Source organism: Fukomys damarensis, unplaced genomic scaffold (assembly GCF_012274545.1).
Source record: "Fukomys damarensis isolate Sample0158 unplaced genomic scaffold, DMR_v1.0_HiC HiC_scaffold_5, whole genome shotgun sequence".
Lineage (NCBI taxonomy): Eukaryota > Metazoa > Chordata > Mammalia > Rodentia > Bathyergidae > Fukomys > Fukomys damarensis.
In genome coordinates this window covers 55694810-55721767 of record NW_022900917.1, presented here as the reverse complement: position 1 = coordinate 55721767, position 26958 = coordinate 55694810, and the positions used below count along the sequence as shown (strand labels likewise).

The 26958-nt window shown below is 39.2% G+C and overlaps 1 protein-coding gene across 6 annotated transcripts in view; it reads left to right on the top strand.

The window, feature by feature from the left end:
• The window catches only part of Rgs20 (regulator of G protein signaling 20), an 85630-nt gene that overhangs the window by 40041 nt on the left and 18631 nt on the right, over positions 1-26958 (top strand). The window contains exon 1 of one of the 6 annotated variants that reach the window (XM_010611103.3): positions 20991-21426. The exons of the other annotated variants lie outside the window; for them this stretch is intronic. Coding sequence (XP_010609405.1) covers positions 21346-21426 — 81 coding nt within the window. The 5' untranslated portion in view covers positions 20991-21345. Of the gene's footprint in view, positions 1-20990; positions 21427-26958 lie in introns of those variants that run through there. 6 annotated transcript variants of the gene reach the window in all.

Here is a 26958-nt window from a genome sequence, read left to right as displayed (position 1 = left end):
GAGGGGGGGGTCTGATTTTTTTGAGTTCTTTATATAATGTAGACCTTAGCCTGAGGAACAGTTGATAAAATTTTTCCCACATTGTAGGTTGTCTCTTAGCTTGGTTGGTGGTTTCTCTTGCAGTGCAACTTTTTAATAAGATGAGATCCCAGTTGTGCTAGTTCCTGGGCTACTAAGGATTTGTTCATAAAGTCTTTTCCTATGCCAATGTCTTCAAGAGTTCTACTTAATTTATCTCCCAGCAAGTTTAGTGTTTCTGTTTTAATATTTGCATCTTTAAACCAATTCAATTTTAGTTTAGTGCATGATGAAAGATCGGTGTCTAGTTTTAATATTTGGTAAGTTGAAATCCAGTTTTTCCAACACCATTTATTAAAGAGTATCTTTCCTCGTGAGGATAGTTGGTTCCTTTTTCAAAGATAACGTAGCTGAATGAAGCTGGAGTTGTTTCTGCATCTTCTAATCCTTGGGTCTCTTTCTTTGCCAATACCATGCTGTTTTTATCACAGTGGCTTTGTAGTATAGTTTCAGGTTGGGGATTATGATATCCCCTGTCATGTCTGTGTTGTCTAGAATTGTTTTTGCTATTCTGTGTCTCTTCTAATTCCAAATGAATTTTTGGATTGTTTTCTCTAGTTATGTGAAATATACTGTTGGGATTTCAATAGAGATTGCATTGAATCTATATAGCAGTTTTGGAAGTATGCCGTTTTCACTATATTGGTTCTTTTTCTTTCTTTCTTTTTTTTCTTCATTGCTACATTTTAAGTATACAATGCAGTTACATTTATCATTGGGATCTTGTACCTTTACACAATATAACTTAGTTCTTATTTTTTCCCCATTCCCTGACCTCCCTATATTGGTTCTTCCTACCCAGGAACAAGGGATGTCTTTCCATTTTCTTATATCCTCTTCAATCTCTTTTTTCAGGGTGCTGTAGTTTTCAGTGTAGAGGTCTTCTACTTCCTTTGTTAAATTGATTCCTACATATTTCTCTTTTTTGGATACTATTATGAAAGGGATTGTTTCCCTAATTTCTCTCTCAGTGAGTCTGTTATTTGTGTACAAGAAGGCTAATGATTTTTGGGTGTTTAACTTGTATCCAGCTACTCTACTGAATCTGTCAATTAAGTCTAGAAGTCTTTTGGTGGAGTTTTTTTTTAATCTTCTATGTAGAGTATCATTTCATCAGCAAATAATGATGGTTTCACTTCTTCCTTTCCTATCTTCATTGCTTTTATTTCTTCCTCTTGTCTAATTGCTGTAGCTAATGTTTCCAAAAATATATTGAACAGGAGTGGTGATAGTGGGCATCCTTGTCTTGTTTCTGAATTTAGCATGAAGATTTTCCATTTTGGGCCATTTAGTATGATGTTGGCTGTTGTTTTTCACTGATAGCCTTTATCAAGTTGAGATAAAGACCATCTATTCCAATTTTCTGTAGGGTTTTTATCATGAATGGGTGTTGAATTTTGTCGAATGCTTTTTCTGCATCTATTAAGATGATCATATGGTTTTTATCTTTGACTCTGTTAATGTAGTGTATTGCATTTATTGGTTTATATATGTTGAACCATCCTAGTAAATAATTTTGACTTACACTAGTGTCATGGATTGCCACGGAAGGTCTCAAGAAGGAACTGACATAATCCAGGTTCTATTTTAAAACAGTAAATATGGTTGCTTTGCAGGCTATGTGTTCTGGCATTAGTCATTTTGTATTACTGCAATGAAATACCCAAGGAAGAACACTTTTATAAAGAAAAGAGATTTATTTTGCTCAGTTTTGCAGGCTCAAGGGCATGGCACTAACATCAGTTTAGATCTTGTAAAGTCCCTCTGGGGTACAACATATCATGGTGGGACTCCCTGTTTGTGGAAGAGATCACGTCTTGAAACAATAGGTCAGACAGAGACTGGGATCCCACAGTCCCTTCCAGTGACACACTTCCAATTAACCTAAGCACCTTCCATTAATTCGCACCTCCTAAAGGTCCCATCTCTGCCCAGTACTGACAGCCAGGGAAAAGCTGCAGACACTTGAATGCTGGGGAACAAACCACATCCATAGCATTGCAGCTGTCCATGGACACTACTCAACTCTGCCACAGTAGCAGGAAATGTCTGGGGTGCAGAGAGAAGAGAGTGGATTAGAGTCCAGGCAAGAGGTAGGGCCCACCTGGCCTAGGGAGGGAGCAGCACAAATACACTGTGTAGATCTGACATGCTTTCTGCAGATACAGCCAGCCAGATGACCAGGATGAGACAGGAGTGAAAGTCACTGGATGTGAGTGGATGGCGACCATGTATGACCGTGGAGAACACAGGAGGAAAAGCAGAGGGTCAGGACAAGGAGACACTAAAGTCTGGGATACCCAGAGAGACTCTGGGATATAACAGAGTTCCAGCTGTGGCATCAAGTAGGTCACTGAATCTGTTTGTTTGGAAGGCAAAGAAATGTCCTGGGCTTGAGACAGAAGTGTCAACTTCTTGGGCTACTCATGATGCAGCTTACTGTGCTGTGACTCTCTAAAACATTCTGAGATTATGGGAGGAAGTTATTGAGCATAAATCAGTAGGATATTGCTACTTAGAATCTGCATTTCTTTTTCTCGTTTATCTGTATACAATCTGTTGAGAGTGTCTATATATTTACTCAGACACATGGACCAAATAAAGCCCACTGTTCTTGTATAGCCTGAATACTGAGGATGGTTTTTACATTTTTTAATTATTGGGTGAAAACATCAAGGGAAGGATAATATTTTTGTGACATATGAAATTTTACAGGATGGGAATTTCACTGTTCAGCTGGGCGTGGTGGCCCATGCCTGTAATCCCAGCACTCAGGAGGCTGAGGCAGGAGGACTGCTGTGAGTTCGAGACCAGCCTGCACTACATAGTGAGTTCCAGGTCAGTCTCAACTACATAGTGAGACCCTGTCTCAAAAAACAAAAAAACAACAAAAAAGAAATTTCACTGTCCATAAATTTTCATTGGAATACAACTGCACTCATTTGTTTATATCTATCACTGCTTTGTATAGTAGAAGCAGAGTTGAGTAGTTGCAGTAGAGAACACAAGCCTCTCACAGCCTACAATATTTATTCTTTCCTCAGTAAAAAAGTGCCTGCTATCTCTGATCTATAACATAAATACACATATAGAATTTTACTAGGTTCCTTTAGAAAGTAGAAATACAAAGGGTGTCTTAGTTACTTTTCTTGTTGCTAAGAGAAAATATCCAACACCCAAAGTTAAAGGAGGAAAGGTTTATTTGGATCACAGTTTGTAGAGGTCTCTGTTTATAGTTGGCTGGCTCCAAGGCAGGGTGGCATGGCAGAGGGGCATCAAAAAGGAGAAACAGTTCATGGCAGGCAGAAGACAGAAAAAGCAAGCAAGCAACAAGTGACAAGCCTCTTTCTGTCCCTTATATTGTAACCAGGCTACCTGCCTTAGGTAGCACTCACACTCTTAATCCTAGTGCCCTTAATCCTGGTGTTGCATCATGAAGCAATCCTAGCATCACATACTCTCCAGCTACCTCTGAAAAGCCCCACCTATGACCACATGAGGCTTACTCTACACATAAGCCATAATAAATGGCCAATTAATAAATGAAAAAAGTTCACCATCATTGGCCATTAAAGAAGTGCAAATTAAAACAACATGACAGGGCCAGGGATTTATCTCAGCGGTTCGGTGGCCTGCCTCGCAAGTGCAAGAACCCGAGTTCAATCCCCGGTACCAAAAATAAATAAATAAATAAAACAACATGACATACCCTCTTACTCCAGAAAGAATGGCCATCTTCAAGAGTGTAAATAATAGCATACTGGCAAGGATATAGGGAAAAAGAACTTCTTCTACATTGTTGGTAGGAATGTAAACTAGTGCAACCACTATGAAAATCAGTGAGGAAATTTCTCAAAAAATTAAAAATAGAAATCCCAGCTATTCCCCATCCAGATATCTTCCCCAAAGAGTTGAAGTCATCATATTACTGGGATATAGGTATACCCATTTTTATAGCAACACAATTTATAATAAAATCACCCTGTATAGCCTGCCCATCAATAGATGAATGGATAAAAATATGCTGTATTTATACAAAATGGAGTACTGCTGTGCAACAGATAAATTTGAGTCATTTGTAGGTAAATCGATACATTTTGAGACCATAATATCAAGTGAAAACAAGTCAAACACGCAATCTACATATCACATGGTTCCTCTTATATGAGAAACTTAAAAAAAGTAGAGACAGAAAGAGAGAATATATAAGTAGGAAGTAGGGAGATCTTTTTCAAATGGAGGGGGAATAAGAGACCAAAGGAGAGGAGGGAAAGAGGTTAGAAAAAAAAAAAGAATCGAAGAAGAGAAAAATGAAAATAGAGCTTTTGCAAATGGGAAGGGGACCAAGAGCTGGAAGGAACAGGAAGGGAGGGATGGGGAAGGTGATTTTAAAAAAGGAATTAAAATGTATGTGTGCCAGCTCCCTACAATGAATGCGATCATTGTGTACTACAAACATGTACTAATTGAAAATAAAAAGGAAACACAAGAAAGTAAATGTGAGATTCAACCATTGTGTTTTCTTCTTATAGAAATAGTCCATTCTCAAAAAAAAAAAAAAAAAAACAGAACAGGAAGGGAGGGATGGGGAAGGTGATTTTAAAAAAGGAATTAAAATGTATGTGTGCCAGCTCCCTACAATGAATGCGATCATTGTGTACTACAAACATGTACTAATTAAAAATAAAAAGGAAACACAAGAAAGTAAATGTGAGATTCAACCATTGTGTTTTCTTCTTATAGAAATAGTCCATTCTAAAAAAAAAAAAAAAAAGGCAAGAAAAATTTTTGGAAAAAGAGCAAAAATCCAATCAAAGATAATTTTCTATAGGAAATTAAATCAAAGAGCTTAACTTAAGGTTCCTTTGAAGATCCACTACTGAAATCTTCAGTATTTTCATATTACGCAGAAAACTTAATGGCAATTAACAAGCCCCAAAAGTGCTAATGAAGAAGGAACTAACATGCACAAAGGTTTTGTACAAAAGAGAGTTCAGATGACTTTCAAAGAATCAAATTACTTGAACCTGAAAGTTTTAAACAAGATGGATTCTGTCCATTTCATTTATAATAAAATCATCACCTCAGCATGAAACATTCTTGTAATGCACACAAGGCAGAGTTTGAGAGGGCAACATTGCTATCCACAAAAGATTATAGGAAATTTTCCAGGGGGAAAAGTAGATTTTTTTGAGAAAAGAAATTTGCCCCCTATAAGGAGTATGAGAAGCTAGTTACTTACGAACACGCCTTTTCATACATTTTTGTTAGCCTTAATTTGCATGTACGTTAACACATTTCACAACCATCTTTTTGTGACTGATAGATTTATCGGTCAGTATTTTCTAGAGAAACAGGTATAACACAAGATATATAAATATATAAGAATTTACAAGGTTGGCTTATAATGGCCACCCACAGTCAGATGAAGAGTGTAGAAGGGTCTGTCTGCACACAGGAGACCAAAGGATTTAGTTGCAGGTCTGGAGCTCACTGCAGTGTCCTGTGCAAATCTGTATGAGGAGGCTCATGGGTCTGTGGCAGAAGGCTAAAGAGTCTACACTAGAAGGTCATAGGATCCGCACCAGAAGTCTAAGTCTGTGCTGGAAGGCAGGAGATGACATCAAGGCAAGACAGGAGCACCTCCAAAGGAACAGAAGCAGCAAGTCCTTCCCCAGTGCCCCTTTATAACATCCAGGTGACTAGTGGCCCTAGGGTGGATCTCCCATGCCCTAGGGTGTGGAATTGCTGAGCCAATTTAGCTCAGCTTCTCTTAACCAAACTTCTCAAGTTGACACAATCACTCAACCATCACAATAGAGAAGTATTTTTGTCAGAATATATTAATCTATATTTTAATGTCTATAAGGTTTGTGCCCAGCACAAAGAGATTAACGTAGCCCTACCAGGATGAGCTAGCTTGAAGGGAGTCTTCCTGCAGCCCAAGGTGAGATGCTACCCTCACTTCTTGTGTTAGTTAACTTTTTGTCACTGTAACAAAATACCTGAGAATAACTACTTAAAGAAGAAAAGGTTTCAAAGGTTTTAGTCCAGGGTCACTTGGCTCTGCTGGCAGAAGCACCATGGTGAAGAGGAGGTTGTAGAGCAGACCTCCTGACTTCATGGTCAGAGGGAAGCAGAGAGCACACGTGCCAGCAGTCTGCCACATCCTTCCTCTTGTTCCATCTAGGGCCTCACCCTACCGGGCAATGCTGCCCATGCTCAGGTCAGAGTGGGTCTCCCCACTCAGTTCACTGTCCCACACGTCCTCACCTCTGGAAACACCTTTAGACACACCCAGAGGTATGCTTTGCTAATATCCTAGGTGTCCTTTAATCCGATCAAGTTGACAGCCAAGATTAACTGTTACCCTTGTGATCAGGAGATGCTTTGTTCATAAGTCTCCTTTATTCTAGCTATAAATTAGGGTACTAATAGAAGTGTCATTACAAAAAACACTTGAAGACAGTTAAAATAAAAATATTAGTTTTATGAGGCTTTATAACTGTATAAGTACATCTTATAATATTCATATAACAACTACAATACTATTGTCATATCCAAAATATTTAAGTTCCTGATTAGTATCATGTAATACCTAACTATATCACATCCGTCCTCCTTAGCCTCTTTATTAACCTCCCCTTGCCTCCCATCTTCGCTTTCACACACCAATTTGTGGAAACTGGATCCCCTCCCCCACCTCCTGTGGTCCTCCCACATCCTGAATTTGTTTGCTACTTCCTCCTGGTGGTAATTTGTTTCTTTGTTCCCCAAATTCTCACAAGCTAAATGCTAGATCTAAAGGCTTGAATGGACTTGAGCTCAGCAATTTGGCAAGATTTGCTGGTTGTTTCTTGCCCTTGCTTCCATAACATATCAGAGGGACATAGTGTCTCACGATTGGCCCACTTTTAGTTATGCATGTAACTTTATTTCTAAGAGCTGGATAGATCCTTCAATATTTAGAGTAGCTCATAGGTCCAAGGTATGTCTAGACACACACAGCAAAGATCTTGACGGCATCCACTCCAGGCTGGCCCTTGGGAGCTCTGACCCTCACCAGGGCTGCAAAATTTCCTTGATGCCTGTGCAGTTGGATCCCACACACTCCTTTACACTACATGGAACTACTACTACCTTGCCTCTTCTTTGCTGCATCTTTTCTGTTGCCCTGGGCAATGGGGATGATGATGATGATGATGATAATGATGATGATGATGGTGACAGTGATTTTAATTTGGAGACTGTTCTAGGTGAGGAAAATGAATCATCTTCAGAAATCTGTCTGAGAGTATCAGATGTTGCCCAGCTCCTTATCCTTGTACAAGGGTATTCAGAGTATACCTGGAAATATGGCAATTAGAGAACACAGAAGGGCTCTCTTGTTCTTTTCTTAATCTCGGGAGGCTGTGTCCCTTGTAGTACACCAGCACCAGAGAGGAAACTGGCTCCTTCTTAATGTTCCATTGCTTTCACCTTACTCTAGGCACTTTAATAGAAGCCTGGATTTATAGAGGATTTAAATTCACATCAAATTTCAATTCACATATAATTCTTAGGATTATATTGAAGCATACATAATGCATGAAACTCCCTGGGCTCTAGATTTACCTAGATGTCAAAACCAGAGATAGAAATGAGATATGTACGAGACTCAGCACAGTAAGTAAGATCTCGTGTGGCATGAGTTGCACATATTCGTGGTCTGCTTTATTAAGTAAAACCTGCAATGTAGTTAAGCTTTTTGTATTGCTGTCTCTTCTGATGCACCATGAAAATTCACTTCTACACCAGTAAATGTAGGAAAGATTACAAATACAGTCATTCTCTAGACCAATGAGCACCTCATGTGTTTTTCACCATGGAAAGAGCTTGTGTTGCTGATCTTTGGAACTGACTTATGTCTGTAAAGGAAAATGAGGACATGTTACATAACATTATTCATTTTTATGTGCATTTTCCACCGTAGCATGATATTCAGGGAAAGTATTTTCATGACCCTTTTTTTTTTCAAATACAGCAATCAAAATGTAAATTAGTCACCTTTCTGTTGCTGGGACAAAATACCTGATATACACAGCTTAAAGGAGGAAGGATTTATTTTGGCCCATGATGTTTGATGTTTCAGTACATGGTCAGCTGGCTTCAAGGAAGAAACATCATGGTGGAGAGGAATGTTGGGGGGGAAATTGCTCAACTGATCACAGCCAGAAAGCAGAGAGAGCAAGAAGAGAGTCAGAGAGGAAAGGCAGGTAGGAACAGGATATACCTTTTTCAAAGTCGTACCCCTAGTGATCTACTTCCTCCAACCAGGCCCCACCTCCTCACAGTACTTCAGCTATGTGCTGATTAATCCTTTGATGAATTTAGTGCCCCCATGGTCTTGTTATCTTCCTAAAGCTCCATCTCTGAACGTATATGGCTTGGGGGGGGGCATTTTTTATCCAAACCATAATAAAATATCTACTAAATATCAGATAGTTTGCTAATTTCTGTTTCTACAGATTCGCTTGTTTGGGATATTTACATAGTGTGTGGCCAGTCATAACTGGCTTCTTTCTCTTAGTGCCTTTTCACTGTGCAGCCATGTTGTAGCATGTAAGAACAGCATTTTAGAACGAGGAAAACTTGATGGTAAACTCGCCTGCCTCCGTTTGCAGACAAGAAACCTCAGGCCCAGGGAGACAGCCCCACTGGTAAGGCCACAAAGCCTGACGGTGGAAGAAACAGTAAAGACAAACTGAACTGTTCGCTGTTCACTTCACTCAGTGGATTCCCTAGACCTTCCCAGCATGCAAAAGCTCTGCTTGGCACGGTGGCAAATTGTGATCCCCCTCCCCTCGTCTCTTCCTTCTCGGCTTCACAGGGTGATTTTTGTCACTGCTTGAATGTCATTCTGGGGGTTACTTCCAGGTTTGTGAATGGTCAATGGATCAGATGCCTGAGTGTGTATAAATGGGGACCCCGCTAGTCGCTCTACTGTGTATAGGTGGAAAGGTGCTGGGCCAGTTTGCTTATGGTTATAAAGCACAATACAAATTATGTATCCCTTTCTGGGAATGCTTGGGATCAGAGGTGTTTCAGATTTTGAAATTTTTCCAGCTTTTGGAATATATGCATATACTCAGATATCTTGGAGAAGGGACCCAAACCTAAACAATAAATTTGTTTATATCTCAGGTGCACATTTTAAGGAAATTTGTTTATATTTCATATATATACATTTTACACATAGACTGAAAGCAATTTTATGCACTATTTTTATTGCACGTACACTTTTTACTGTGATCCGTTACATGAAGTCGGGTGCAGGATCTTCCACTTTTGGTATGTCATTGCTCAAAAAAATCTTCAGAGTTTGGAGCATTTTAGAGTTTGGATGTGGGGATTAGGGATGCGTGACCTGTATAAACAAAGTTTTCCCATATTATTCAGTTTATCTTTTACATTAAATATCAGTAAGCACTAAGTTTAAATAATAATAATGACACTAGAATAACATTTAGTTTTCAGTGACTTGGTTTTCATATACATTTTCTCATTTAATACAGTATTTTAAACAAACCTTAACATAGTGAATGTTATACAAATGAAGAGGTGAGACCTTAGAAAGGTGAAGTAATTTGACAGTAGTGTAGATCAGAATGGAGGTGTGCTTCTAACTTGACACCCCGTGCTCTTTTCGGTATAGCACAGGCCCATATTCCCATTCAGGCTCCTCTGGCCCCAGTCACATGAAGATGGATGCCCATGTCCTAATCTGACTTCCAGTGACACCTCTCCACCCCCATCACAGCTGCTGTCTGGAATTCCATCTACCACAGCAGTGCCCTGTTTCTTCACAGTCTCTTCACGACTTTCCCCCAGAGTCTCCCACCAAAAGCCCTGCTTCCCCACGGTCCTGGTCATTGCAGACGGGTTTCCACTGAAATTCCTCTACTGACTGTTTTTCGTTTTGTTTTGTTTTGTTTTGTTTTAGACACCGTCTCACTGTGTAATTTAGGCTGGTCTTGAACTCACTGTGTAGCCCAGGTTGTCCTCAAATTTGCAGTGATTCACCTGCCTCTGCCTCCCAAGTGCTGGGATTAGAGGCGGGCACCACCACACCTGGCTTCTACTGACTTCTGAACTTAGAAATCAGGCAGCTATCTCTTTGCTGTTGCCACTTCCAAAACATTTCTTCTCCAGAAATCCCCACCTCCTGAATAATGACACATGCTACAATGTAGGCAAAGCTTTAAAGACATTATGCTGAGTGCGATAAAGGGGGAAAGGGGTAAAAAAGGTGGGTAATTTCACTTATATTAAGTAGCTAGAATAATTAAATTTATAGCGACAGAAAGTAGAGTGGTAGTTGATGAGGGCAGAGGATAGAGGGAAGTGAGAAGTTATGGTTTAGCAAGTCTAGTGTTTCTGTTCTGCAGGATGAAGAGTCCCAGAGATTGATGGTGGTGATAGTTGCAGAACAATGTGAATGTGTTTAATGCCACTAAACTGTACACTTAAATATGGCTAAAATGGTAAATTTCATATTAGGTATATTTTACCACATTTTTAGAAAACACCTTCACTTGAGTGCACGCCTTTGAATTTAACCTGGATACTGTTCCTTTTAGTCATCCGCTCACCCTCAGGTCCGTCTCTTTTGTGGAATCTCCAGCACACAGGTAGCCATTTCCTCTCTAGCACGGTCCCCAACTCCTCTAACACTTATCACTGACCGAGCAACACCATGGCCTTCCAGCTGCAGACATCTATTCCTCTACCACGCCACAGCCCTCACTCACACAGCGGTCCTCTGGAGTTAGCCATTACTGACTGCACCTTCTTGCAAACCTAATCCTCAAGCCCCACTTGTGACCTGGGCCTCCGTTCCCTCTCACTCATTCACTGTTGTCACTTAGCCTCTGGCCCCAGAGGCCTCCAGCCTATTTATCTCCCTTACTTTCACATATCCTCGGAGCCCTACATCTCTTCTTCCTTTACCAGATTTCCAGAGTGTTCCGGGACACTGCAGTCTCCTGTGTATTTACACTTCCCGGTTAGAAGCTATCCCCACGCCTCTGTGCGCCTATTTCTACTTCATTAGTGTCACTCGCTTGGAGACCTGCTCTACTACCAACTATAAGGGAGCCTCCCTTCATCATTTGGTTTTCAGAGCCCTTCTCAGATCCCAAGTTCTTACCTCTTTCCTTAGTGGTCTTGACTATTTCTCTCATGGAGGCATTACTCCTTGACAGAGGCTGTCTAGCTCACCCTCGAAGCCCTAGTGCCCCACCGGTACTCAGTAAGAGCTTGTGGCCAGCACTACAGCAAGTCCTCAGAAGACAAATGAGAATCATAGCTTTAACCTTATTTCCCTAAGTTTATAATCCGGTCATGTCTGAACAGATCCTTCCTGATAGTCATCAAAGTCTTATCACATGTTCAGTATTTGAAAAATTGTGAAACAAAGTATCCGGAAAGAATGTATTAGAGACAGATCACTGTTACCACTTTTCACTATGTGCTGGTGACCTTATCACAAGACCTTGAAACAGAAAAGTGTTGTGAAAGTTCTTCCTCCATCATGTTTTATAGCTCTTGACCCAGGGGTCAAAAACATCATGAGGACAAGGTAGACAACTTGTGGAAGGATAAAATTGCAAAGGGCCAAACATTTTTAAATATGAGGAATCAAGTATCTGAGTCCTTAGTGTAAGCTCTCAGAGCCGGAAGCACTTCTCAGGCCACCTTGTTGCTCATTGGCCTTGTTGGCCCGACACCCTGGCATCTGCAGACACCTTGGTCATTGTTAAGTCCTTCTTTCACCCCTCTAATATATCACCTTCCAGTCTTGCCTATTCTCACTTGGGTTTTTTTAAAGAACTCAAATTAGGGCCAGGGATTTAGCTCAGTGGTTCTGCCACTTGCCTTACCAAGTGCAAGGGCCTGAATTGGGTCCCTGGTACCAAAAAATAAAAATAAAAATAAAAAAAAAACATACAAATTAGGGCCAGCGATTTAGCTCCATGGTGCTGCACCTGCCTAGCAAGCACAAAGTCTTGAGTTCAATCCCCAGTACCAAAAGAATTTTTTAAGTAAAAAAAAAAAACAAAAACCAAAAACAACATACAAATAGATACGTAGGTATATGGCTTAATAATTTTTTACAAACTAAACACATCTATGTAAACAGCACCCACATCAAGCGTACTGTAACCTTCTCACCAAGCAAGCACTATTCTAATTCTTTTTTTTTTTTCCTCTAAATCAAAATGGGCAGGTTGAGGGCTGGGGATTTAGCTCAGTGGTGCTGCCACCTGCATCACAAGCACGAGGGCCTGCGTTCAATCCCTGGTACCAAAAAAAAGGGGTGGCAGGTTAATTTATTAAGCAGACATATTAATCTTGTGCATGTGTGTGGGCATGTATGTTTATATAGATATGTATTATGGGCACATAAATATGTATTTCTCTTGATATATATAATATTTCAGATGCTTGCTATATGCTAGGCATTCTTCTGATATCATGAAAGAAAGTATGGCATCAATATTTTAATGTGGGCTTCTTTTTAAACTATTTGGAAGCCAGGTGTGGTGGCACATGCCTATAATCCCAGCACTTGGGAGTCTGAGGCAGGAGGATCACTGCAAATTTGAGGTCAGCCTGAGCTACATAACGTGTTCAAGGACACCTTGAATTACATGAGAAGACTCTGTCTCAAATAAACAAAAGAACTATTCTGAATATAGTGAACAAATACTAAGACGTCTAACAATTGTTACAGGAAATAAAATATCAGTTTTGAGAAATGTATCCAATTTGGCTAATATGAAAAGCTAAAATTAATTATGCACTTATCAAGGCTATGTCTCCAGCTGGCCACCTTCCTCAATAGCTAGGTCTCTGAGGGACCTCAAGGAGCTACAAAAATAAAAAAGCATCGGTATTTTTGACTGGTTTCTGCCCATAGTCTTTGTGGGCTCGCTAACCCTGGTGACACAGGTTGAACCACCCAGCAATCTCCATGCTTGTCTCCCAGTTCAGAAACTAAGCAGAGCAGCATTAGGTAGCCTGTTCCTCTGCCCTTTGGCCTTACTTTTTCAGCTCTCCACAATGAAAGGTATTTCCCAAGTAATACACATTCCCTCTAAAGGGAATTCCCCACCAAAAAGCTGCTTCAGAAAGAAACAAATGAAACCGTAAAAGGGGAGGTACTTGAATAATGTTCACATAGCTCTAGCCAGAATTTTACCTTTTTTCTAAATAGTTAAAGTGAGAATTGAGGCAGAATGATTGACATGGAGACTTCTGTGAAAATCCAGACCAGGGCCAGGGATTTAGCTCAGTTGTTCCTCCTGCCTTGCGAGTGAAAGGTCCTGAATTTGATCCTGGTACCAAAAAAAAAAAAAAAAATTCCAGACCAAAGATGTCAAACCCAGAAAAGATTTTCTGGGAGATGTAGGCTTCATTTGGTTTTGCTATGAGTTAAAAGTGGGAAAAGTTGAGGATAACTTCAGGTTTTTTGAACAACTGGACAAATAGTAACTAATGCTTTCCTACCACACCAGAAAGTGCATGGGAACAGATAGATTTATCTAGGGAGAGTACAAGTTTAGACATTAATTTTTCCCGATTGTAAGTATGTTGCTGTTTTTTTCTACACTTTGCAGCGATTGCTTTGAAATCTCATTAGGGAGTCTTCCTTGCTGAGGAACACTAAAAATCTGACAAACATTCTCATGCAGACTGCTAATGTCCGCCTGACACAGTCTGTGGCAATTGAAGAGCCCTAAAGCAGCCTTACAAAGATTTTAGTAGGTGCTCAGTACTTTCAGAGATGCCCCAATTGCAGACTCCGTGAGAAATTCCTGTTGTTTCCTGGGACAGAGAAAACATGTAATAAAGGTTTCCGTCAGAGCTTACAAAATGCCTTTTGTTTATTATTGGTTGCTATTTCACAAGAACAAGTAAAACATGCATAATTTACTAATTACCTCCCTCCAGACCATACACTTATTATTTCTGATATTTCCCAAAAGGCAATTCTAAAAGTTGTTCTTTCATATATCCATTTAGTAATAACAGAAAAGAAGCAAAAGACTCAATTTATAGTTTTAAAACCTTCAGTGGTTTAAAACCTCTGGTGGCTTACAAATTTGGCAACAGCTACATAAACAAAGGTGTAACAGTTTCCACTGTAAGCCACTGCAAAACAGATGGTAACATGCTTAAATGGCTTTTCTGAAAGATGAAGATATGTGTAAGCATCCATCTGGAAGTCATTATAATTCAAAACAGTCTTTTGTTACTATTAAGAGTCTTGTAGTTGACTACTGCTAGAAAAACAATGAGCCTTTTTCTTTAAACAGACCCCAAATAACTTAGATGGTAAAGTCAAAAGACGGAAGTTTTTGAAAACTCACACTTGTGCATGAAGTCAGTGTCTAGAACTGCCACTAAAAGTCTCTAGCTACGAAATGTTGTCCAGCTTTCTATATCACGTAGTGAGAGACAAAGTTTTGATTTGATTTTTGGTCTCTTTGTGCAGAAATCTGTGTAACTGCAGATCTTCGCTAATATTTCATAAACTGGAATAGACTTTTTTTTTCTGGTGATGGTTATTTCACAGAATAACCTGCCAGCATTCTGTCAAACTTAAAATCGGCTAATGTCAGCAGCATACTAAAAATAGAAACATTGCTGTTGACCTGGAGTCAGCTTATTTCCCAGCAGCTAATAATACCAGGTGGCAGCCTTGGGCAGGCAGAGGCCCTGTTTGTTACTTAATTAGCATTAGGTGATGCAGTGTTATGCTGGGAGGATGTGGCTCAGGGAAAGCTGTATTCACCTGTTGCTTCTCCAGAGTATGTAGTTAAATCCAAAGAGAGTGTGTGTGTGGGGGGGTGTTAACCCAGCCTGGTTTCACTAGGTCTGTGTGGTTTTTTTTAACCTCATTGCGTGGATTCTTGAAAGAGAAAGAATGAGCAGCCCACAAAAGACTTCCTGTGGGCTAATTAGCCTCGGAGCCAAACATCTTTAGTAACCAGACATTCCCTGCAAGCTCTAGAAACCTAATGATCTTCCATCAGACTCTCCGAAACACTTCAGTCCCCTGACCCTCAGCCAAATGGTTTTTCCTTCCTTTTCTTGTCCCTGTTCATTTACTTCTTCCAGTCCTACCACAAGTGACAGGTGTGGGCTGAGAAAGACCTGGATGGTAGGTTCCTCCTCCACCCATGCGTGAGCACCCAAGATGGTGCCTCAGTACAATAGGCTGCTTTGTTGCTGGTGCCACACCCTGTATGTGCTAGCAAATGTGGTGTCAGGAAAAAAAAATCCAGGAAGAAAAATAGTAGGAAAAGCTCTTTCAAGAGGCAGGGAAATCCTAGAAGGCAGGAAGACCAAATGGGAGTTTAAAAAAAAAAAATTAGGAGCAAATTGGAACATACTATGCTAAATATTCAGCAATGTGACTGAAGAGAACAAGGAGATACAGTGGTGCCTCCGTTCACAGACTTAACTCTTTCCATGATTGTAGTCCCAAACCAAACTGGCTAAGAAACGAGTCAGATTTCCCCATAAGGTCAACATTGAACCTAACCATTGAATTTGATGTGGTTCTCTGCTGACCTCTGCCAACCAGGCCCCACCTCCCAACAGCAAATTCAGCTACTCAGTTCATCAGTGGATAAACCCACTGATGAGTACAGCATTCCCATGACCCACACACGAGAATTTGGGGGGACATTTGAGATCTAAACCATAACACCAAGGTTTTACACACAGCCTTTCATATACAAGGATTCGTAGATTTTACATTCATGATTTCAACCGACTGCAGACCAAAAATATCTGGAAACAAAGCATTGCATCTGTATTAAACGGGAACGGACTTTTTCTCTTGTCATTATTCCCTAAATAGCTAGAGCCCTTTGTAGCTGAAGTGTCTGAGATTGGGTAAATGAAAGTGAACTACGAATATTTGAAAAGTTGAGGAGAAATTTCTGCCTAGTATGGGTTGATGTATTTCGATGAATTCCCAGTTAAGTTATCCAACAGAAAGGGTTAAAGTACACTAAGTCTTGAGAACCAATGGATTCTTCAATCATCATTGGACAGGTCATTTCTTGGACAGGTCTATGTAAAACAAAATTCATTTTTTTTTTATTTCTGGTACCGCGAATCCAACTGGGGTCATTGGGCTTGTGAAGCAGGCGGTGGAAGCACTGAACTAAATCCCCGGCCCTTATATAAAACAAAATTGAGCAAAGCATTATAAGGAAAATTAAGAAAATTATGTTTCCAGTGTGTATTAGCTTTTCCCATTGCTGTAACAAAATGCCTGACACACATAACTTAAAGAAAAAATGGCTTATTCAGCTCACAGTTTCAGAGGTTTGAGTCCCTCCAAGGCAGGTATTAGGACAGGAGAGTGTTGTAGAGCAAAGTGGCTCATTTCATGGCATCCAGGAAGCAGAGCCCAGGAGAAGAGCACCAGTGATACACCCTCCAGGGGCACATTCCAAAGACCCGCCTCCTCCAAATAGGCCCTGCTAGAGTTCCCTGCTAGATAAAAAGGCCCTAACCCCACATCCTAATGGCTCTTCCCTGCAGATAATAAATCACTCCGGGGAAACAAAGGCCCAATTTACCCATCACAAAGCTCTCCCACTTCTAGTCCTTCCCACTGGGAAATTTAAACTTGCCAATGGATTTAAAACTCACCTCTGGCTGCAGCCAAATATCCACCTCCACTGTGTCCCCAGCCCATATGACCCCTTGCCCTTATCAAAACCTCACCCAGCCAGCCCCTTCCGGCTGCCCTCTCCATTGTCCCAGACAACCCAGCACCCTTCCTCCACACCCTGTCCCCCTAATAAAAGTATCGTTTCCAGGGTTCATGTCTCCAGCTCAATTCCCATCCTCTCAGGCCCTCCTTCCTAGCAGCACATTCCTCTATGAACATAAGTGGATCAACCAGCTTATGAGTATGGCACACCACGATCTAGTCACCTTTTCAAATGTCCTTAATCCAGTCGAGTTGACACTAAGATTAACAGGAACACCATAAAAGTATGGATGCACCAGTATTAGCAAGACCAGAAAGGTGATATCGGAAGAGACTTTCCTTCAGCATTTGGCTGACTCTTTATCAAAAGAGATTACAGCTGGGTATTTAGCTCAGGGACACCCCACCTGCCTCACAAGCACAAGGTCCTGAATTCAATCCCTGGTACCAAAAAAATTACATATATACATATATAATTAATCTTGACATTTTTCCATATATATATATATATAATCAAAAAGATGTTCAACATCATTAGTCAAAAGAAAAATACAAACTAAACCCAGGAGCCACCGTGTAAAACATATTAGAGTGTCTAAAAAAATAGTAAACCTGACAGCATCAACTGTTGACAAAGTGTGGAGGAACTGAAATTCTCCTTCCTTGCTTATGGGGATGGGAAAAAGACAAAGTCACTCTGAAAGAAACTCTGAGCATTTTTTAGCTAATAAATACGAACTTACAATATGAGCCAGTGAGTATTTATCCAAGAGAAATCATACCATACTCACACAAAAGTCTTTTCACATTTATAGAAAACTTGTTCCTTATCATAAAAAACAGGAAGCAACTCAAATGTCCACCAATAGGTACTTGGATAAATAGTTATAACCATATAATTGGGTACTGCTCTCCAATAAAAGGAATAAAGTACTGCTATATACAACAACATGGAGGAATTTCAAAAACATTTTGCTAAGTGAAAGAAGCCAGACTCAAAAGGCTAGATTCTTTGTGATTTCATTTTACATGCTATTCTAGAAAAATTGAAACTATCACATGAGACTACAGAGGGCTGGGGATTTAACTCAGTGGCGCTGTGCCTGCCTCAGACGCACAAGGTCCTGAGTTCAATCCCTGGTACTGGAAAAAAAAAAATTCAAATGAAACGCCAGAGCAATTTCAGTAAATTCAGAAACATTAAAATTATCTAGGGCTGGTGATTTAGCTCAGTGGCACTGTGCCTGCCTCACAAGCGCAAGGTCCTGAGTTTGATCGCTGATACCAAAAAAAAAAAAAAAAAAAATTATCCATTCTACATGTTCCTATCACAATGTAAAATTTTAAAGAATCACTAGTCGAATTAGTTAAGAAATTAAAAATAAACTTCTAAAAACCCTTAGATAAAAAAGAAATCCTAGCTCAAATTGAATCTGAGATATTGGAGCTGAACCTTCACGGCTGAGCTATTTGGAAATAAAAATAGTGCTACCTATCAAAATACATTGGAAAAGAGAAAAGCAGTAATTTGATAAGAATGTATTGTTACAAAACAATGATGACTGAAAATAAATGGACTAAGAATTTAGTACAATGGAATACTACTTAGTCATAAAGAATGGGAAAGTAGATTCATTCATAGGTAAATGGGTACACTTTGAGGATATACTCCTAAGTGAAATAAATAAGTCACATATGTGTAAATACTGAATAGTTTCTCTGGTGTGAAAAACTAAAATAGTACTCAAGATCCTAACAGGTTAATTAGCAATGTTAAACAGGAAAAAAAGAACTAAAGATGTAGGGACAGTGAGAAGGGTAGGGGAAGGGCAATAAGGGAAAGGGAAAAAAAATATGAGAAAATGTAAAAATGGAACTAAAGTCTTTGTGGGTGGGGAGGGGAAGAGGGGGTGAAAGGAGGGTAGGGACAAGGGGAAAAATGAGAACCAAGACCTATCATGTAAAGGTACAAGATCCCAGTAATGAATGTAACTGTACTGTCTAACTAGAATGTACCAATAAATTCAATTTAAAAAAAAAGAATTTAGTGCAAAGTAGTTTAAAGAAAGTAGATAAGCAAGGAATAAAGGAAATAAAATTAATGAAATTTACAAAAACCACAACTGATCCATGAAACCTAAAGACAATTCTTTGAAAATTATACACTACAGACTAATCTTTGGCAAGTCTGATTATGAAGATAGAAAATCCCAACCCACTACAAATAAGTTGTGATAGTAAACCAGAGATGGAATTTTTTAGTCAAAAGCAAATACCATATAAGTTTATATGAGTATAATTAAAAAAATCAAAATAGAAACTTTTCTGAGAAATTATAAATTTAAAACATTAGATTATGTGAAAGTAGAAATTCCTGAATCATATAAAAGAACCTGAAAAGACATCTTAGGCATATTTATCCCTAAGAAAGGGATCAGGCCCAGAGTTCACAGATTCTACGATATCTTTAAAGAATGGGTGATTCAGACAATCCAGTGCAGTAAGACAGATGGAAATCTTCCCAGCTTAAACAGAGCAGACTAAGATTTAAAAGGAACAAGTTAGACCCAAAAAGAAAATTCATGAGGGAGGCCCCATTCCTAACAGCCATATAAATCATAAGATGACAAACCCTAGGCATAGGAACAACCACAGAGTAAGCAGCGAGTGCTTGCTGGATGTTCTAAGCACAGTGGAAATGTTTCACTGGTGTTGCCTCATTTAATCTTCGCCTTTATGTTATTTATGCCAGTTCTACGGATAAGAGAACCAAAACTCAAAGAGATTGGGTCATTTCTCTGAGGTCACACAGCTAGTCAACAGCAGAGTTGAAATTTAAAGCAATTCCCCCAAAAAAACAATAATAATAATAAGCCAATTTCCCCAAATCCTCACTAAAAATGGATATAATTCATCTTGAAATTTTCCCCCAATCTGATAGATGAGAAGTGATGCCTGCTTTCAATTTGTATTTATTTTCCTTGCATGATTTTCGGTTGTATAAATTTTATTCCTTGTCCTTGAATCACATTTAATTTTGACTTTCCATCATCAATATTTAGGAAATCCATTGGTTCATACAGTTCCATTGTCCTCTCAGATTCATTTTACTGGCTTTCAGCTATTGGTGATATTTGTATCCTGATACTCTATTAAGAATGAGAATATTGGGCCGGGGATTTAGCTCAGTGGTTCGGTCGCCTGCCTCGCAAGCACAAGGACCAGAGTTAGATCCCCAGTACCAAAATAAGTATAAATAAATAAATAAAAAGAAGAATGAGAATATCTTCCAAATTCACTTTTGATAAAACTGAATATGAATTTTTTTCTTAATACTTAGTTTTCTTAATACTGATTATTTTTGTGAACAGAAGCAGCATTGGAAACAACAGGGGAGCTATAAGATCTCTCTGCACCTCTAGGTTCTGGGCAGAAGCTCCCACTTTCTTAGACATGTCGGTTTGGATATGTGGGAGGATAGATAAATTCTTCAGTATTGGTGGGTCTTTCTATCGTGTGCATTTGTTATCCTCTTTTAAAACTGCTTTAAAGATAATATCACTAATTGTTAATCAACTCAGTGCCAGATTATGCATCCCATCACCCTAAATAGAGGAGATAGTTTTCAACAGAAGCACCTTCGTGGGAACCCACTATCCTGCATTCAACATTGTGATAGGTAGAATTGTGTCCTCCCCCACCCCAGAAAATTATATAGTAGTCTTTTCTCATCCTCAGTTTTGTTTTTCTCAGCTCTAGTTACCCATGGTCAGTCACAGTGCAAAAATATTCAATGGAAATTTCCAGAAATAAACAATCTGTAAGTTTTAAATTGTACACCAGAGTAGAGTGATGGAATTTCCCAGCATCCCTCTTTGTCCCACCCAAGACACGAGTCATCCATTTGTCCATAGCATCCACACTGCCGTCACCAGCCTTCCTCATGAGTGACTCAGTAGTAGATATCTCTGTTGTCAGATTGACTGTCACAAGAGAGAAAGAGAGAAATCGTGTTCACTTAACCTTTATTACAGTACACTGTTACGATTCTTCTTTTATTAGTTATCATTGTTAGTCTCTTACTAATCCTAATTTATAAATTAAACTTTATCACAAGTATGTATGTATGGAAAAAATAGGGTATACGTATGGCTTAGTACTATCCATGGTTTTAAGCATCCAGTTGGAGGCCTTGAAATGTACCTCCTACTGTAGAGCAAAGTCCTAACCAATGTCTGTGCAGTTCACCTTATTTGGAAATAGAGACCTACAGGAGCAATCAAGTGCAATGTGTAAGGCAAGGCCATACTGGATAAAGGTGGGCCCAAAATCCAACAACTGCTGTCCTTGTGAGGAGAGAGAGCTTTGAAGACACAGACATGGAGGGAAGAGGCCACATGGAAAAATGGAGTTCTGGTGCCACAAACACTGAAAGAAGCTAGAAGACTCAAGGGAGAATACTTCCTAGATCCTTCAGAGGGAGCGTGATGCTGCCAGCAGTCCTTGAGCTTGGACTTCCGGAGCTATTGGAGAATACATTTCTGTGGGACAGAGCCTTCTGGTCTATGGTAATTTGTTACAGCAGCAAGAGGAAACTAATCCAGGTGCTAAAGTTCATTCTTACATGGAAATTGAGGCCATCCTCTAGCTTCAAATCAGAGCTAAAAGGCCCTGCTCTGTGACCTCTATGTGGCAACTATATTTTAGTTCTTTGATTGCAATTAATTTTGTGTTCTTAGCCTTAACACTTTGGATCCATCATGCATTCCCCTATTCTGTCCTTCTTTTTCACTATGATTCCTCTTTTTTATTTTTTGGTCTCACCTCTTACTGGTTTCTATTAATATCCCTGTCCCTAGAATATATTCTGGGATATTTGCTAACTGTTGCCTCTCACCTTTTCCTTTTCCTTCAGGACCAGAGATTGAACCCAGGGCCTTCGCACTAAGCTACATCACTAGCCTTTCTTTGAAAATTGGAGGCACAGTCTCACTAAGTTGTTACTCAGAAACTGTAGGCTCAGAATGGCAACCCTCCTGCCTCTGCCTCTCAGAGTGCTGAGATTGTAGTTGTGTACCACTCTACTTGGTTTCTCACCCATTTTGCATGCTAGATATTCTCACATTTGTAAAGAAACCTCACTAACTAAATATGCTGGATTCAACTTAGTGTACACAGGCAAAGAATTTATTCTCTTAGCACCTCTTTAAAATATTCTATCTCATTCGAGACCTTGAGCTTGCTAAGCAGGCGGTGGGACCACTGAGCAAAAACCCCTGAACCTTCTAATCACTTTCAAAGTATTTCTGCATTGGAAACATATACTCAAGACTCATTTATCAGGCTGAACTTCCTTAAACTTACTGACATACTGTCAGACTCACTGTTGTTTCTTCTGTTCTACACTTCCTGGGTATACTTTTCTCTGTGGAATGTATTTCTTAACAGTTTTCTTTGCAAGGGTCTAGAAGAAATAAGCTGAGTGTTTGTGTTTTGGAAAATAACCTTTTATTTTAGACATTCACTCTGATTACTAATATGAAACTCTAGGCTGACAAACTTCTTTTTCTTAAGGAGGATACGATATTTCTTCTGGTCATCTTTCTTGCTGAAAAGCAATCTTATTGTTGCTCTAATGAACATTTCTTTTGTAGAAATCTCTTTGCTCTGGTAGCTTCTTCAATTTCCATTTAATATTTGATGTTTTGAAGTTTTACCAGGATATTTCTAGCCTTTACTTACCCTTTTTTGTCCTGCATGATAGATACATAGGGAGCACTTTCTATCCAAGTGTCTCAACTATTTCAGGCTGCTGTAACAAAAATATCAGCCTGGATGGCTTAAACAATGAACGTATTGCTCACACTTCTGGAGGCCAGGAAGCCTGAAATCTAGTTGCTAGCACGTTGGTGTCACTGCTAGCAGACTGAGTGTCAGTGCTAGCAGATTGTGTGTTGGTGCTGGCAGATTGGGTGATTCCTGGCTTCCAGACTGCTGTCTTCTACTGTACTCGTACATGATTGAAAAAAGAGGATCAAAGCTCTTTTATAAGAGCACTAATCCTTTCCATTAGGCTCAACTCCCGTGACATAATGACTTCTACAGCCTCCACCTCCAAATAGCATCATGTTAGAGGTGCAGGGCTGGGGATTTAGCTCAGTGGTTCCATCACCTGCCTAGCAAGTGCAAGGTCGCGAGTTCAATCCGTGGTACCAAAAAAAAAGAAAAGAAAAGAAATTAGTGTGCAGCATATGACATTGTTATCATTCTTGCTTATATAATCCTGTCTTTTAAAGAATCTAATAGCTGGGGATTTAGCTCAGTGGTTTTGCCACCTGCTTTACAAGCGCAAGGAGCAGAGTTGGATCCCTGGTACAAAAAAAAAAAAAAAAAAAAAAAAAAAAGAATTTCATAAAAATAAGACTAGCAATGCATAGTTTCCTGTTTTATAAAATTTAACCTTATTTATCATATCTTTTTCTTCCTCTCCCTATATAGATTTGAATTCTCTTCCATTGCCATGTTCTTAATGCAATATAGCTTTTTTCCTATGTACCTTCTCTCCATTGCTGTTGTCAAATATATCACCTTTTTATATGTTATTAGTCACTAATAACATTTTATATGTTATTAGTGTAATTTTATAAATACTGTTTTATGCAATCACTTTTGAAACAAGAAAGAAAGAACATCTAATCATACTCTTTTATCTTTACCTAAATAAATGTCTATCAAAGCTGGTGCTGTGTGTGCATACATGGATGAGTGTATGTGTGTGTGAGAGAGAAAGTGTGTGTATGGGTGTGATTTACTGTCTATTGTCACTTCCTTTGAAGAACTTCCTTCAGTGTTTCTTGGAAGAGAGATTTTCTTGCAACAAATTCTTCCCACTTTTGTTTACCTGGAAATATCTTTATTGCCTTCATTTTTTTTTAACTGGCCTTGCTGGATACAGCATTCTTGAGAAACACCTTTAGCACATTTAATATATTATCCCACTGCATTCTGATCTCTTCTTTGTGACAAGAAGTTAGCTGTTAATATCCTTGGGATTTACTTGTTCAGATGAATCATCTTTCTTTTGCTAATTTAAGATTTTATCTTTGCCTTCCAACATTTTGACTGCAGTGTGTCAGGTCATAGGTCATGTATTTATACTACTTAAAGTTAATTGCACCTATTAGTTATGTAGATTAGTAATTTTCATCAAATTTGGGAAGCTTATAGCCATTTTTTCTTCAAATATTTTTCTATCCCAGTTTTGAAAATAAAATACATAGCAAGCTTTAGATTGCTATCCTTAGAATCTTTCGACCCCTGCTTGCAGTATTGACTGTTGGCTGGCAGACTGGGATCTAGTAGATTGTTCTCAATCAAGAGTTAAGTGAGAGTTGTGGTTCTCTTTGCCTAGAGTGTTGTAAAATCAATATAACGTAGGCTGAATACCCGATTTTCTTCTGGAGGTCTGAGATTTTGGTATATGCTGGCCAGAATGGCTGGGTGACCAGCTCTCCATCAAAACCTTGGATGCTGCATGGCTTTGTGGGTTTCATGAGCAGAGAGAGTGCATACATATTGCTGAATTTTTTTGCTAGGGAACATATGCTCTGTGTGCTTCCTCATGAGAGAAGGGGACCTGAGGAACCCTGCACCTGGATTCCTCCAGACTCTGCCTGTCTCTTTCCCTTGCCCAGTCTGTTGTCTATAACCTAATTTGACATTTTTCTTGTTGCTACTAGCATCATGGAACTACTAGCCTTCTCTTACTTGCTGGCCACTGGAATCTCCATTGTTTTTGACAGTGCCCTTACCATGCAATGTTCCACTCAATATACGATTATCCCTCAGGCAGAGCATCACAGGTCTTTGTCTTGAAGGCCTGAAAGAACCTCAACACCTCAGTCCCAAGGTAAAATTAAACAGATCATGAGGCTAAATCCCAACTGTACAAAGATGGACTGAAACACAAAACACTAAGAGAAGAGGAATTATAAATTAGAAAAATGGTTAACAACTATTGATTAAACAGAAATACCTGTGAATGTAGTTATGAAGTTATTCCACATGGTAGAACAACCCACAAAATGTGTTGCAACTGTACACACGCGATCAATTTGAAGATAACCTCAGTAAGAAACCTCTCTCGCTGTCTCTTTTAATCTGATAGCTTTCATATTTAAGAGTCTAATCTATTTAATATTTTTAACCAATATAAAAAAAAATGTAAGGCTAGGAATCTAGTTCAGCGGCACAGCACCAGCCTCACAAGCACAAGGTCCCAAGTTCGACCCCCGGTACCAAAAATCAAAAATGTATCTACTAATAGGTGGGAGGATAAACAAATGTGGTACATCCAGGCAAAGGAATTCTCCTCAGGAATAAAAAGAATGAGCTGTTCATGGATGAAATAATCTCAAAAAAAAGTATGCGAAATGAAGGAAACGACCAAAAAAGGAGATATTGAAATGATTCTATTTATATCAAATTCAAGAAAATGCAAACTAATGGATAGAGTGCAAATCAGTGACTGTTTAGGGCAGGGAGTGCAGAGGGCAGTTGTGTGATGTGTTCACCACCTTGGTTGTGGGGATAGCTTCACGGGTAAATGTCAAACTTATGAAATGTTATACATTATACGTGTGTGGTTTGTGTGTCCATTAGACCTCAAGAAAGGAGTTTCCAAAAAATGTGTAAGAACAGACTTTGAGGGCTGGGGATTTAGCTCAGTGGTGCTGTCACCTGCTTCACAAGCACAGGGACCCAAGTTCGATCCCAGTACTAAAAAAAAAAAAACAAACAAAAAAAAAAAACAGAGTTTGGCAGAATTTTTATTTGAGTAACCTTATGATTCCCTCTCAGAGTTTGCTCACTAAATCACCAAGATTCTTTAGATATTTACAAAGAAATAGATGTGTATAAACAAATAAAATATGTTAAGTACTGGTGGGATTATAAAGTTATCTTCTTCCAGAAACCTCCAACATACAGCAAATCTCCAATATATGGCATTGTACAAGCATTACAAATCTTCTCATTAACTAAAACACAAAGACAAAGGTAGCTGATAGTATTTCTTCTTATTTTATTTATTCATTCATTTCATTTATTTTTGCAGTACTGGGGATTGAAGCCAGGCCCTTTATACTGAGCCATACCCCTCCTTTTGGTTTTACTTTTATTTTGAGGTACAGTTTCACTAAATTGTTGAGTTGCCCATGGTGGGTATGAACTTGTAATCTTCTTGGCTTAGTCTCCCAGAATGTTGGATCCTTCTCAACAGTGACTGAATTTCTTGGCCAATGAAATAAGACCCTGGAGAGGACAGATTTTGACACCTTGGAAAGGAACAGGAAATAGATTCAAGTACGATTATTTCCAGACAGTATGATTATCAAACTAGAAAATTATCAGACTAGGATAATTCAGTATAGTATTCTTAATCTTCCTGTAGTCTTAGTACCTACCTGTATTCTAAAAACAGAAGTTGGGGCTGGGGATTTAGCTCAGTGGTTCTGCTGCCTGCCTCACAAGTGCATGGTCCTGAGTTCAATTCCCAGTACCAAAAAAAAAAAAAAAATCAAAAACAGGTGGGAGTGAAGCAAAAATGTTATTTATGACAGCAACAAAATCCACCTAAATATTCAAGTATAAACCTATCAAAAAATGGGCAAGACTTTTTTGGAGAATACTACCACTCCGCATACGAGATTTAAAAGAACAGCTGCTTCGTGTACTGATGGTGAAAACTGGAGGCTAACAAGGATATTAAAATAAGAGTCCCTTGAAACCCTCGGACGGTACAAATCACGATCTTCAGGGAAGCAGTTGGGTTTTGGTTTTGTTTCTGTTTTAATGAGACAAGTTGCTTCGACATCTCTTGGAAATCAATAGCTACCTGGAGCATGTTTTGTTCAAAATATCTTTCTTCAGAGATTATGCTGCCTTGTCCTTGGACTTCAGTGTCCTTGAATGAAGTAATTGTTTGCTGGGCTGTGGCTCCACGGAAATGTCTCAGATGAGCTAAAAATGTGAAGCTGGGAAGGATGGAGCTCCAGGTTTGCACACCACAGGCAGGAAGGGTCTCAGAACTCTTTCTGCCC